Raw genomic sequence first — 14341 nt, 5'->3', positions numbered from 1 at the left:
TAACCAAAATTCAGCAATTAACGTCAGAAAGATGTCTATTTAACCTTTGTGATGGGCCTTCCACTTCACAGGAATACGTTCTGCCACATTAGAAGCTCACCTGGCCCTGGCCGGAACCAGCAGGTGTCCCTTACAACCCTGGCAGTCTGTGCAGAGTTAACCAGTTTACTTATGGCGCTTTCCTATCACCCACTGTCTTCTCCTAATCCTAGATCCCTCTCTCAATTTGCAGTCCACTTCTATCACCCCTTTTTACAATTTCCGAACTCTCCCCATTCAACCTCTCACTTCACCTTTAACCACCTTCTGCCATTCTGTCTTTTCACTGCCCTCATCTCTAACAGTCGCTCGCATTTATCGCATGGCCTCTCTGGCCCCGTCACCTCCCGTGCCTCTCAGCACTACTCATTCACCTCAAGTCTCTCCATTCAAATTTTTGTCTATTTGTATCTTACACCTGTTCAGTCCCCCCATTCACCTTCCACACCTTTTTTCTTCCACACCTTCTTGAACCAACGTCCCTCTCCCCTGTTACCTCAGCACCAGTGCCTAATTTGAGCAGTGGTTTCCATTGCTTGGCACTGGCACCTAATTGTGCACACTGGCACTATGAGAGTCTGCCTCATGGTGGCTCTGTCTAATCTGTGTAATTTAGAGATTAGCAGAACAGCTGTTTATTAATTCAATATTCAATGTACATTAAAAATGATAAACTCCTGACACCCATGCCATTCTTATAGCTTTGGAGGCTTGAAATAGTCTGAATAGTCACACTTGTACAAGTGTTATGGTTTGTAGTTGCATAGGTATGGTCATTGGCCGGGCAAGCAAGGCAATCGGTGGGTGGTTAAAGTTGCAGTGGCCTGCTGGTGAGGGCCCTGACGCATGTTTTATTACAAATTAATCACTGCTCAGCACCCACCCCAGTACTCCCTCTCTTCCCCTATCACTGCTGTCCCGCACCCAGTCCTATGATTAGGGTTGCCAGCTCCTTATTTTGATGTCCCAGATGGTTCAAAAATAAGCAGTCACCTAAAACTGTATTTTCAGCACTTATCGGTGCATACTTAGAACACCAAATATAAATAGAAAGCACTTTTAATTGTGTTCTAGGGCTGCCTCAATGATTGATAAAGGGAACAAAGACAGAAAAGTCGCATAACAAATTAATACATATTTTTTTATTTAGAAGTCTATTTAGTGTCAAGAGGACGTCTTTGCAGGCTCTTTAAACAACACAGGGCTGGCATTTTCTTTTGGCAAACCTACTTTATATTACTTTTCATGAAATGCATTCTCACACTACTCCAGTAAATGTAAAATGCAAATTTATGAAATAGGCAGAGTGGGGGCCCAGGAGGTACTGGAACTAGAAAAAACCCGAAGCCTGTGTCTGTAACCAGTTTACTAAAGGTATGTAAATATGCTAATGGTCTTTAATGACCTGTGAAAAACTCGGGGTGTGCCGGAGATAAGACTCCAGACACTGCCCTGCCGAGCCCCCAGCAGCTCCAGCTGCACTCCAGCAGCCCTGGCTGAGACACACGACGGGGGAGGAGGGGGGCTGAAGCTATGGGCCTGGGCAGAAGTGTGAAGGGAATGCGCAACCCCCTTCCTATCACTCCACGGCCCCCCTGGGGGTCGCGCCCCACAGTTTGAATACCTCTGATATAAGGTAACATACATAGCACAGCAAGGCATGACAACATAAAATAACCGAATCCTTTGGTCAACAAAAACGGGTCAGCAAAAAATAGGCTAGTGGAGATAAAACAAATGGGGAGATTTCAACTCAAAAGATCCCAATGTCTGTCTGGCTGTGAGATGTGACTTTTGGTAGCAGAATTCCAACAGGTTGGAGCAAAATTCTGGCTTGTTGGAAATAATGTTTGGCTGGTGGATTATGACTTGTTAATAAAAGTGAAAAGGACACTGCACAACATGTGATTGTAGAGCTGGAGACCAGAAAGGACACAAAAGCGGGCGGTTCTGACATGAAAAAGGTATGCACCTACGGTTAGTGGTAGTTTGTATTTTCATCTGCTAAGCGCCATCCCTTCAGGAACGAGTGCGGAGTGGTCTGTACCTATATCTTCATAAAAGCTGCTGGGTATTGGAGGGTGGCTGAAGGCATCTGACTCAGTCATCAATTGCTGCTAACAAGTATTTCTAATTTAATATAACCAGCAGCACACAGAAGTCTGCCTTCCCAGACACCCCAAATCATTGCTAGATCATGTACAGGTGTTGCAGTCACAGTTCTCATCAAACATGCACTCAAGTTATACCCAAAAGAGTGAAGGAGGGCTTGTAGACAGGGGCGTCGTAAACAACCCCCGCACCCCCTCCCCCCGCTCGCTTTAGCAGCTACAGCAGGGGTGGGCTTCTAGATGGGCCTCTTCTGTCTGCAACTAAGCAGACAAATGCTCATAATTAATCTGAAAGGGTAGGCCGGCCAGAGAGTGAAAGGCTAGATGGATAGTGCATGGACAAATCAGTGTAAGGATGGATGAGTGACAGGGAGGATGAATGGATGGGTGGATGCATGGATGGATGGATGGATGGATGATGAGAGAAAGGATGGATGATGAGGTAAAGGGTAAATGGATGGATGAGTCAAAGGATGAATGAATGATGAGAGAAAGGATGGATGGATGAGTGAGTGAAAGGATGAATGGATGGAAGAGTGAAATGGTAAATGGCTGGATGAATTGATATGAAAGGCTGGATGGATGGACGAAGTGAAAGGATGGATGATTGGATATGTTGATGGATGTATGAGTGAAAAGGAAGTAATTGGATGAAAGGGTGGATGTATGGGCGGCTGGGCGAAAGGGTGGATGGATGAGTGAGTGAAAGGATGGATGGATGAGTGAAAGGGTAAATGGATGGATGGATGAGTGGATGGATGGGTCGATGGGCGGATGGACTAGTGAAGGAATGGATAGCTGATTGGGAGCGTGGATGGATGAGTGAAAGGATGGATAGTTGGAGTGAAAGTATGGATGGATGGAATGAAAGGGTGGATGGATGAGCAAAAGGATGGATGGATGAAAAAGGGTAGATAAGTGAAAGAATGGATGATTGAGTGAAATGATGGATGGATGAATGGATGGATATGTTTAATGAATAGGCTTGGATATGGATCGGGGTGCAAGGTCTTTTGGGAAAGGTTGCCAAAACATCCCACGCTTGTTTGGTGCCAGAAGAGCTTTCGCTGAAAGTGGGGAGTGTTTTAATTTCCTGGCTACTCCCTTGCTTGTAGACATGACTGGAGACCTCACTTTGAGGAGAAAGCGTTTGAGGGCTGTTCTGAAGGTGTTCCGGGTGGTGCCCAGCAAAGGGAAGGACGGAGATGTTTCAATAGAAGTCTGATGGTAGAAAGAAATTACCTGATTCTCACAGAGGCCCAAGGGACATAAACGATGGATATGCAATGTTGAGTACGAGTTGTTTGTTTACAACAGCCACCTAGAGAAATCAGAAAATTATTTCTATTTTGGGGGAGGATTTCTATTTTTGTTTAAATGTTTGCAAGAGGTTTAAAATGACCTTTACACCCCTCCCCTAAAAATGTCCATTGTAGCGTACTGAGTGAGAGAGTAAGTCAATGTCTATGACTTTACTTCCTTAAATAGGTCCTCTGTGCAAGCCCCACTAAGTATATTTCTTATCAAGGGTGTCCCTCCCATGTCAGAAGAGCTACCTTTGCTGCTTGTATTGATAATCTGTCTTCCTCTGCTGCTGGTTCCCATGAATCTGCCAAGGGTTTCCATGCCATAGAGCTACTCCTCCCTCTATCTGACAAGACACCCCTTGATAAGACAGCGAGAGACCTCCCTATTTATCACATTAAGGGGGATATTTGCTAAGGATTGTGCAGCCGCTGACGTGGCACTGCACACTTTTGTACCATCCAGCGGGCATATAATGGCAAGTAAATTGGCACACTGCTTTGTGTCACTATGCACCACGTGAGTGCCACCGCAGATCCGTAGTATGTAACCCACTAAGTATGTTGGTTTGAAGATTTTAATTGTGGTCCGGCGTGGGCCAAAGTCAAGGCTAGAGAACCACAGGGATGAACATCTTGCTGGGCCTGTGGTACCCTGAACCGTCTGCTTATTGTCGGTAGGAGGTAGACTGCTGTGGCTCTTGGATGACTGAACAGGGTGGAGATGGAAGATTTGAGAACTGCTTCTGAGTGCTGGAAAACGCCCTGATAGGGGAACAGAATGAGTCTTTGCAGTAGCTCAACTTGCAGATGACTAGTGCTCATAAAAGGGCCTTGACAGAGTGGAGTGGGAGGTGCAGCGGAATCTGCAGGTGGCAGTGGTCTGGGCTGACGTTCGCGATGGTAATTCAGGAAAGCCTCATGTATTCTCTAAAATAAACCCTAAGATTTACATGCCAATGGGCAAGCGAAAGCAGAGCCTGCTGAGAAAGCGAATGAGGAACCACCTTTGGGAGCAGTGGATGAGGGAAAGCAGGTGATCTAGTAGATGGAGGGGTTAAGCAGTTTACAGCCTGAGGAAGAAGGTCTCAGAACAGACAGAAGTGAGTCTGTACCGAGGGAGGGATTGAGAAACGGCATATTAAGAGAAAGAGGTGGTAGAAGCAGAACATTTAGATGATTCTGTCAGAGAGGATCTATATAGGAAGAAGAAAGAGCTACTGACAACGTGTAGCGTTGCAAATCCTAGCATAGCCAAAGTTAAATCACTGAGAAGCTCTCAGTTGATCAATAACAGAATCTAGCACAGCACAACCATCCTTCCTCCAGATGCGAATGAACTAAAAGATTTAGTAAAGCTGTGCTATGTTTTGTCTTATATATGGTGTCCATTCACCAATCACTTTTCATCTCTGAGCTTTTTGCTGCAGTGCATTGTCTGCAGCTATGACTTTACTTGAAAAGTGACGGTGACACTTATAGCACGCTGATGCCTTGTCTGGCATCGAAGCGCCGAAGATCTGCTTCCGGACAGGTGAGACTTGAGCAGCTATTTAAGTATGGTCATGTTATTCCCTGCTTGAAAGTAAAAGCGGAGTTTCATTTTTGAGGGCAATGTCAAATCTGAGGTGCAGATGTAATTATAGAATGACTCCACAAGCACCCAAAGGTGGTATGTGGAGTACTCCTTCTTACTAGGTAGTCCGGGGTTGACGCAAGACCCACAGGAGGTATGTGGAGTACTCCTTCTTACTAGGTAGTCCGAGGTTGATGCAAGACCCACAGGTGGTATGTGGAGTACTCCTTCTTACTAGGTAGTCCGAGGTTGACGCAAGACCCACAGGTGGTATGTTGAGTACTCCTTCTTACTAGGTAGTCTGGGGTTGACGCAAGACTCCATCCAGGGGTAAGGTGGACTTTGTTAAAGGTTACTCAAGCATCAGTAGGAAGCCAATGCTGCTCTTTTTTGGCCTCGCTTGCATGTTTTCTTTTACCGAGACGATGGATTAGTCTGATTGTAGGGTTTTGGACCATCTGCAGCCTATTAGGCAGAACACTGTACAACAAAAACTGGCATAACAAAGGCTGGAATTCATTGCTGCTCTTACTGCAATTGCTTCATGGTGGAGTACTGGAGAAACTTCTTCAGGGACAATAGCTGGAATAAGCAGTGTGGTACCACAGCACTGAGTTAGGTCTCTTTGGGAAGTGGAGGATCTGCTGATCCCCCTGACTGAGTGTGCTTGTGAAGTGTGTTATGAGATGCATTGGGTTTTCTCCATGATGGTTCCTGTATGTGTGTGATCAATCTTCGACCACGCTTGTGTTGGTGTGATGTAACTTGCGGGTTGTCAATGAGGGTGCTATGCAGTGAGACTCTGCCATACCCACACTAGCTTTGTCTGTGTTATCTGCAGGGTTTGGGGTCTTGGTGGTCCTTGTTATGAACAGTAGGAGTCGTGCATTTCCTAGTATCTTAGTGTATGTGTATTAGAGTAGTCGGTGTGTGGTGTTTGAGGTTGAGCTGCTCTGGGCTGAGGTGTTTCGCATCTGGCCTAGCACCACGTGGGCCTTAAACATGGAACTATCTGTCTTATCTAGCCTTGCTTGGTTGTTTTACATGATCTGTTAATATTCTTTGTTTGGTCCTGCACTGGTTATTAGGTTAATTAATGCCTATTTTTCTTTTCTTTGCAGATATCTAAATTCCATAATGAGATGTGTACTGGCAGCCATTGGTGCTCACACAGAGCCAACCACATTTAGCATCCAGCTTGGCTGATGTGGTAATAGGTGGTTGGCACCATGGACAGCCCACCGAAGCTCACTGGGGAAACCCTGATTGTCCATCACATTCCCCTGGTGCACTGCCAAGTCCCAGACAGGAAATGCTGCAGCACCAGCAAGAGAACCAACCCCTTCTGCCAGCGTGACTTGGGGATTACCCGGACCACCTCTCTCCCAGAGCGTCACCTCTCGCAGACAGACTCACTCTTGTACAGCAGCCTCGTGCAGGCCCTTGACCCATGCTCTGGGCCCTCAGATGCTGAAATCAACCAAGCAAGAGACTGTAAAGGTCTGGTGGCTAATCGGCGACACAACCCCTTCCGCCTCGGTGAAGACGAAGATGAAGGGGACAGCAACGAAAGTGTTGGCCAAACGTCATTTCATCTTCACAACGCCAAGGTGGGCAGGTCATCATTGCAGGCAAGTGACCTCAACTTGCCACCCTTCCATCTCCATGAGTCCAGCAGTCTTGCTAAACCCTGGAACATGCCAAGCAGGTCTGGAGTGGTTGATGGCCAGGATGCCAACTTCTTGGCGGATGGCCTTCTAAAGAGGAACAACATTAACCAGGGCCATATCCCTCATGACCCAATGGAGATGGATGAGTACAGCTGCCACCATGATGGATCCTCCATCTTCTCACTCGATTGTGGTGACCAGGATTGGAACAACAGCTCGGACGAGTCAATGCGGAACCAGGAGATTATGCACAGTAGGACGTGCAGCTGTTCCAGCTCTGAACTCCAACACTGCAGGTGCTACAGTGCATCAAGCCAGTCAGAAATAATAGACCAGCAGATGGGCTACATCAGTGATTCTTCCTGCAATAGCTCAGACGGTGTACTGGTGAACTTCAGCGCACTTTACAATAAAATGAACGGACACACCAGGTCAAACATGAATTCTGGCAACCTGTCCTGCGACTCGTCCTTCTGTAGCCATTCAGACACTGGGGCTTTTTATTTGGACCTGCACTCTTCGCCTACTGAATCCAAAATGTCAAGTGACTTGCATCACCCAGAAGGTTCAGGCAATGCTTGCAGATGCTACCGTCCATCATCGCCTTTGTTTGATGCCAACTGCAACTCGTACCACCTTCAGTGCGATGCCGTGCCATGCTCCTCTGAAAGCTCGGATGTCACATCTTGCTTCCAAAGCCAAGCTCGCCTGGTGGTGGCCACACAGAACTATTACAAATTAGTTACATGCGACCTATCTTCTCAGTCGTCTCCCAGTCCCGCAGGTTCCTCCATCACCAGCTGCTCTGAGGATCACACCAAAGGAAGCCCCATTCAGCCAACTGAGTACTACCTGTTCAGGAGGCCAGAAATGAACCAGAAAAATAATACTGAGTATTGCAGAGAAAGGTCCCAAGAAGGACAAATGGAGAACGCAATTGAGGGTCAGGTCTATGTCAACGTTTCACCCCCTAATTCAGGTACTGGGAGGCAGCGATCTCGAAGCTATGACCGCAGTCTGGACCGGAGCCCCCCAGTCAGACTGGCATCGCTAGAACGCATGATGAGTTGCCCAGTTAAGTTGAGCGATAGCCAAGCTGTGCCCACTCACAGCACTACAACTAGACGAGTGACTTCATTTGCTGAACTTGCCAAAAGCAGGAAAAAGACTAGCTTTAGCCCTCCACTCAGAATGAGTGGGGATTCCTCTCTGGAGTTCTCCCCCATCCCAGAATTTCAGAGGGACCATCCTGTCTTTGCTGATGATGGAGAGCACCACAGCCGGAGTCTCCCCACCATGCCTTTCATCCATTGCCTGGACCGCAGCTGTGAAGAATGGGATGCAAATGGGAGCTTTGGGGAACGCCGACGGACTGGGTCCAGCAATGGGTCAGGATCCAGCGATGACTCTAACCCTGGGATTGGTGGAACTGATCATATCTTTCATCTTGAGATGCTGGATTCGGGGAGCTCCGGCCTGGGCCATATACACCGAGATGTCAGAGCGAAAGCAGACGGTAAGGAGAGATCACTGAGTAAATCTCAAAGCATTCATTCTTATGCTTTAGGGTTAAGAAGGTGTTGAAGTAGAGTAAATTATGAAGCTTGTATGAAGTGTTACTTGCATAGTGTTGTTCTAGCTAGCTGCTATGGAGTGATGAGGTGAACCTGAGAGTGTCACGTGGGTTCACCCCAGCATGTAACATGCATAGCACTTCGAAATGAAATCTTCACAAGCCAATCCAAATGTATAAACGTGTAACAGCTGAGGTGCACATATGAACTGGCAAGTGCAAAATGTATCCTGGGAAAGACCTGCAGATCGGAAGTAGAAGTATCATGCACGTCAATCCACCAATCTGACAGTTGTAATGAAAATGGAATCCAATAACTAAGGAAGTGGCTCTGACGTGCAGAAGCAGGAAATTCCAGGCTTTAGGAGTGAGGTGGGAGAAGGCACGACCTCTGGGTCTGGATCTATATATACACGGGGTATGTCGCGCTTAGCGGTGGTGTGGTGTTTGTTATGTTTGTGGAAGTTTATGTAGTTGTTGATGTATGTGGGGGCCAATGCTGTGTAAGGCTTCGTATGTGTGTGTGAGGAGTGTGAAGAGTGCTGGTTAGTGGAGTGGGGTCCATTAGAGTTTTTTTGAGGTTTTAGCAGGTAATGTGAGCGGAGATAGGAGACTGAAGGCGAGTTTGGCTGCTGAGTTTTTATGGTCTGGAGTCTTCTGGTCAGCAGAGCGTGGGTTCTAGCACCGAGTGGGTTGCCATGGTCCACCTTTCAGGTGATGACGGCTTGTGTGCCAGTTCTGCCAGTGTTGGTGGGTGCCATTTGAAGATCTTCTTGAGCATCTTGAGTGTGTGGAAGCAGGAGACGGAGATTGCATTCACTCTGCTGTCCATGGTGAGTTGGTTGTAGATTAATATTCTGAGGTTCTTTACATGAGTTGCTAGTAGGGGTGTAGGTCCGAGTTCAGCAAGCCACCAGGTAGAGTCACAGAGCGAGGTGACTTTACTGTAGATTACTACTGTATCAGCATCATAGGAGACCAACTGCCTCTCAAAACAGCTCTCTTGAGCACAATGTTCAAGTTCCAAGCTAAAGCGTTAGCATATCAATGGGACCATGACACATGCACCACACTGTAGGTCATGTTCTGCAGTTTGTGGCAGCACAAACGCAGAAGACCAGTACCAAGTGTTATCCTCTCATGAACAACTGCGGATTGGCAGGCACTGCTGATTGGGTGGGAGCTTGCATCCTGCTCCGCATCCACTAGTTCATTCTTATAGCTGGCCTCCAGTTACAAGCATCCGCAGTTACCTGCAGGGATTGGTTAGAAACAGACACACATTACTTTCTGTCTCCATGTATAGTTGAATTGATCAATGGCTTTGAAGGAAGCCTATTACAAAGTGGCCCATTTGAACTATGCTGTGGCTGTATAGCCTCCCCACCCCACCCGTCCAGCTTCTGAAATTAAGGTTTCTGATTTCTAGTTAACAAATGCTTTAGCTTTAAACCCTTCACAATTCACCAATTTCCTGCTGAGGGTTGACATGGTAGTTGAGCACCAACCACAACAAATGCATTCCAGATCCAACACGAACAAGGGAATGGATTTTGGAATGTGAAAATATTTGCTAGACATTGACATCAAAAGTGACATGACAGTGATAACAAGAGAAATGGAGTTTAGATGTTGCATCACATTAATGTGGCATCACATTAATGTGGCATCTTGGTGCTGCATTGGTGCTGCAGTAATGGCTGTATGTCAGAATATCATGAGCAAAAATATCCTCTATATAAATATTGTAACCTAACCAATAAGAAGCCCCTGCCCCATCCTTCCTCTGCTGAACAGAGCTCTGTGGTCCTCATGTGTGTTTCTCCAGCACAGACGCTCTCATCCCCTCTCAGTATGCGCAGCAGCTACAGTCAGGCCTGGGGGATATTCTGTATGGAACAATGGTTCAATGCTTAAGCTTTCAAGTACAGAACCTCTTTCTTCCTAGGTCAGTGTTCAACTTTCCTACAAGCTTCACAGCTGCTTTGAACATCCCTTTCTTACACAGAGAATAGAGTGCACCGGCACATTCTCTGCCTGACAGAATCTCTACAAAGAGCCATGAAAGGAATGTGGCTGAAAGGGCCTCATCTCACCATTATAAATCTGAAATAAACGCATTGCAGGCCCTTTGATGGCACAAAACGCAGATATGACTTAAGTTTTATTTGATTTGAGTTTCTCTCCCCAGCCCTACCTGCCTTTCATGGGCCTGCACCAGCTGCACAGCCCCACCTATCTTTACAGGCACAATCTTGAGGTGGCTTTCAGAGGTGTGAATCTAACTCACAGGCGTTGGTGTCCAAACTGAGCAGGTGAATGCTGTTCTCCAGCCCTCCCAGCCTCCCAGAGGCACAGGCCTGAGATGTTACTTACTAGCCAGCCCTACTGATTATGTAAAAAGATCACTTGAGGGTTGTGAGTGTTTCTGACCCTGCCCTTTTGCCTTTCAGAGGCCCATGCCTAACTTGTCACTGAAGCTGCCTGCGCTTCTAGGGCTCTCTGCCCAGCCCTCCCAGTGACAACATGTAGCTGGCTGTACATTACTTTACTCCTTTATAGACCTCCTCTGTGGGGGCACTCACCACACATGCGACTGGATCTGCACATCCCTACCAGCCCCTTTACGGGCATATGCCCAACAAGTCAATCTAACGTGTTATCCATGTTGTGTCCAAGTCATTGGTTACTGGGCAGATTGTATGATATGTTCTGGTGTAACAAACCTTCCAGTACACTTGCCTTCCAACTGGATAGCGTGACCAGTTCACTGAGCGCCAATTTGAACTTAACACAGGCTCCCATGATCCTTCTCTTCCAGGGAAGAGGGAATGGAGCAGGGTAGACAAGCAGGGACACAAATTGTTCCTAAAATCAAAGTTAACGCAGGAGGACTCTTATGATGGACAGTTTTCCATTTAAAGACACATGCCTGATATGTAACTGGCTCTACCCAGCCCCACCACCCTTCCAGAGACATATATCTAACATACTTCTGCATCAGCTCTAGCCCTGCCAGTCTGAAATGTGACTGCTTGCGGAACCATCTTTTCAGAGACACAAGCCTAAAATATGACTGCCTCTAGCCCAGCTGTGATGACCTTGTCTCTGCCCAGTCCAACATGCCTTTTTAGAGGCACAAAACAAAAATGTGAGACATTTTGCCAAGCCACACCAACTGTTCAAAGGTACAGGCCTGACAGATGATCTACCCAGTTGCAGCCGAAACTACCTTTCGGATTCACAAGGCCCTGAGATGGACTGATCCCACCCAGCCCTACGTACATTTGATAGGAAATCATTTAAGATGTTAATGATTCAGCCCAGCCTCCTGGGCTTTCAGAGGAGTAACCCTAAGATGTGACTGACTCCGTCACAACTCTACCTGCCTTAAGTGGCATAAGCCTGAAGCATGACTGATTCCTCATAGTTTCATCTAACAGACTTTCAAAAGCACACATTTAACACGTAAATGTTGTGCTTACTTGATAAAAAAACAAAGATAACAAGCATTGGCAAAGCAACTAGGTCTCGCCTCTGGGAACTAGCGACTTATCCAGTGGTTTTTAGCGATACTGTCAGCGGTCGAGGTGCATTAAAAATAGTAAATTAACTGTGATGCTTTGCACAATGAGGGCGTGGCGTTTAAATGTGGGGCAGGGTCAAAGGTGTGGTTAAAAAAACAAAATATGCTGTAACTTTTTTCGGTCTTTCACCTTCAGGTTTGTACATATAAAAGAACATACTGCTTAAATGTTGAACAAATGGAAGTTAAGTTAATCAGTGGAAAATGCACTATAGTACATTATGAAACCTCTCTCAGTTAATGCACTGCAGAGGTCTGTGTCAGTAACTAGACACCATGGAACTGAATCCTGGTTGGAGCAGGGGAGAATAGTTAGGGGCTAATGTGTTACCCCCTTAAAAAGTAAACCCTACACCGCTCAGCTGGTAACTCTTTTCCAACACCAAACAAAAATAATACATTTGTGTCATCAGGAAGTGTCAAGTGATTCAATTAATTAAAGCCAATACCAGCTTCCAAGCACCCTCTATATTTGCAGATTGACCCGTTGTACACATTTACATTTCGTTCAGGCAAGCAAGCACCCTGGCAAGAAGGCTTGTTTAGCTGTATTCCCGTCTTTGGTTTCACAACTCAGGAGATTCCCTGCCTAACACTGCAGCTGAAACATTTCAGCTCTCATAATTAACTGTCCCGGGACGGTTATCTTTTCACAGAAAGTAGGGGAACTGTATTCCTTAAATTATAAACGTATGGGCACGTTGTGCCCCTCTGATCCCTCCCACTTTGACCACTGGATACTGTATAGCATCCCTGATGTTGTTTAACACGGTTAAAGAGAAAATAAAGGTGCTAAGATGAGATTGCGTCATTTTGTAAACGAGCACACGCGCCACTACCTGTGTGGGCGTATAAATAGACACATGAGCCTTTTTTTCATTTTTATATAGTAGATAATAGTAAATAAAAAGGAAAAGTCGTGCACGTTTTTTTTTTCAAAAACAGGTAGGGAGAAGCAATACAAAGGGTGCTAATGGGGGAAGCAACACGGATGGCGGAGGAAGCAACACGGAAAGGCAGCGGGAAATTGACGCATGCAGGTGTGAGAGTAGCATGGAGTGCAGGGGGACAAAAGAACATGGGCAAGAGAAAACAACATGCAGCTGGGAGGAAGAAGCACATGGGTAAGAGAGAGCAACGTGAGGGAGATTGAAAGCAAAACAAGCACTGGTGTGAGGCAGCGAAGCATACAGGGTGACAACTGGAAAACACATGAACTCTCATAGAGTGCTTAAACAAAAGGAAAAAAAGTAGTTCCCTAAAAGTGAGTAATGGAAGAGCACAAGTAAAGAAGGTATGGGTAAGGAGAGGGGCATGCACAAGATGGACTAGTCGAGCCAATGAATTAGAAGCAAGTAAGAGTGACAATAATTCCAACCAATGGTAGGCAATGGGCGGGCTCATAACCCACTTTAAGATCTGGTAACCTGACAATAGGTCTTTTGCACCCAGACATCTACGCTGCCTGACCTAAAACGGAGCCCGCTGCTTGGAATGTCGAGGCTGCCGAGTACAAAGACTGCCTAGATGTGATTCAACCTCACACCTCTTTTTCCTACCTTCTGACAACTCCTGTCTCTTTACCTCACTCTAGCAGGTTCTTTTTCATCGCTGCTTTTTCCCTCTGGCAATGTTTTCCTAACTTTTTTCCTTTTCTGACTTCTTCTCTCCCACTCTGGGCAAAGTCTGATGTAAAAATAAGTCCAGACCCCAAAAATAAGTCCCGGAGCCTGCTACCTGTGAGCTCCAGCACACATTAAGCACTGCATTTCATTGGCTCTGCCCAGACAAACTCGACTTTCAGAGGCAACGCGTGACATGTTACTGACTCTGGTCCAACCTTCTTGGCCTTGAGGTTGCAACCTCTTGTGCTGCAATGCACTTGCCTGATTCTGCCTAGCTACATCATCTAGAACAAAATTACACGGAAATGAAAGATTAGCCATTAGAAGGGGTTTGTGGGTCACCTTTTGTGTGCTTGTGCTGACAGGCTCAGTGCAGAATCGCCTATTTGGGGCTAAGCTGTGAGCCGAAGGTGCAGAGTTTGTGTTTTCACCAGGGGCCAAATTACAGAAAATTGTATGGGTGCCATTTTTCACAAACGTCGTGAAACGCACCATTGCACAGAAGCTGTTGCAATAGTGCATCGATATTTTCACCTCCTGCAAACATTTCAATTTGTATCCTTAGTCGGCAGAGACGTTTAAAGGCATGGGTAAAGGGGCCCCTGGCCCTGGCCCTGGCCCACGTCCCAAGGCTTTCAGGGGGCCACATGATAGCTCTCTGTTCTGCAGGGGAGGCTTGTCCTGATGACCTTGAATAATTCTTAAACAGACTGTCTTAAATACAGTTTTCCTTTAATTTATTTTTAATGTGGGTGTTGTGTGACAGTGAATTACAGCCATTTTGCAGAGAAATGTTGTGTTTATGTTTCATGCAACATCCCTAAAAAACGTTTCTTTTAGATCAGAACCAGGCCTGA

General features: G+C 46.3%; 1 protein-coding gene across 7 annotated transcripts in view; it reads left to right on the top strand.

Annotated features, from left to right (window-relative positions):
- The window catches only part of RUSC2 (RUN and SH3 domain containing 2), a 397633-nt gene that overhangs the window by 237045 nt on the left and 146247 nt on the right, over positions 1–14341 (top strand). For all 7 annotated transcript variants that reach the window (XM_078674652.1, XM_078674657.1, XM_078674656.1 and 4 more), the window contains exon 2: positions 6152–8216. In XM_078674652.1, coding sequence (XP_078530778.1) covers positions 6260–8216 — 1957 coding nt within the window. In that variant the 5' untranslated portion in view covers positions 6152–6259. The remainder of the gene's footprint in view (positions 1–6151; positions 8217–14341) is intronic.

Source organism: Lissotriton helveticus, chromosome 2_1 (genome assembly GCF_964261635.1).
Source record: "Lissotriton helveticus chromosome 2_1, aLisHel1.1, whole genome shotgun sequence".
Classification (NCBI taxonomy): domain Eukaryota; kingdom Metazoa; phylum Chordata; class Amphibia; order Caudata; family Salamandridae; genus Lissotriton; species Lissotriton helveticus.
The sequence above is the reverse complement of the archived record's forward strand: the minus strand, read 5'-3'. Positions and strand labels throughout refer to the sequence as shown.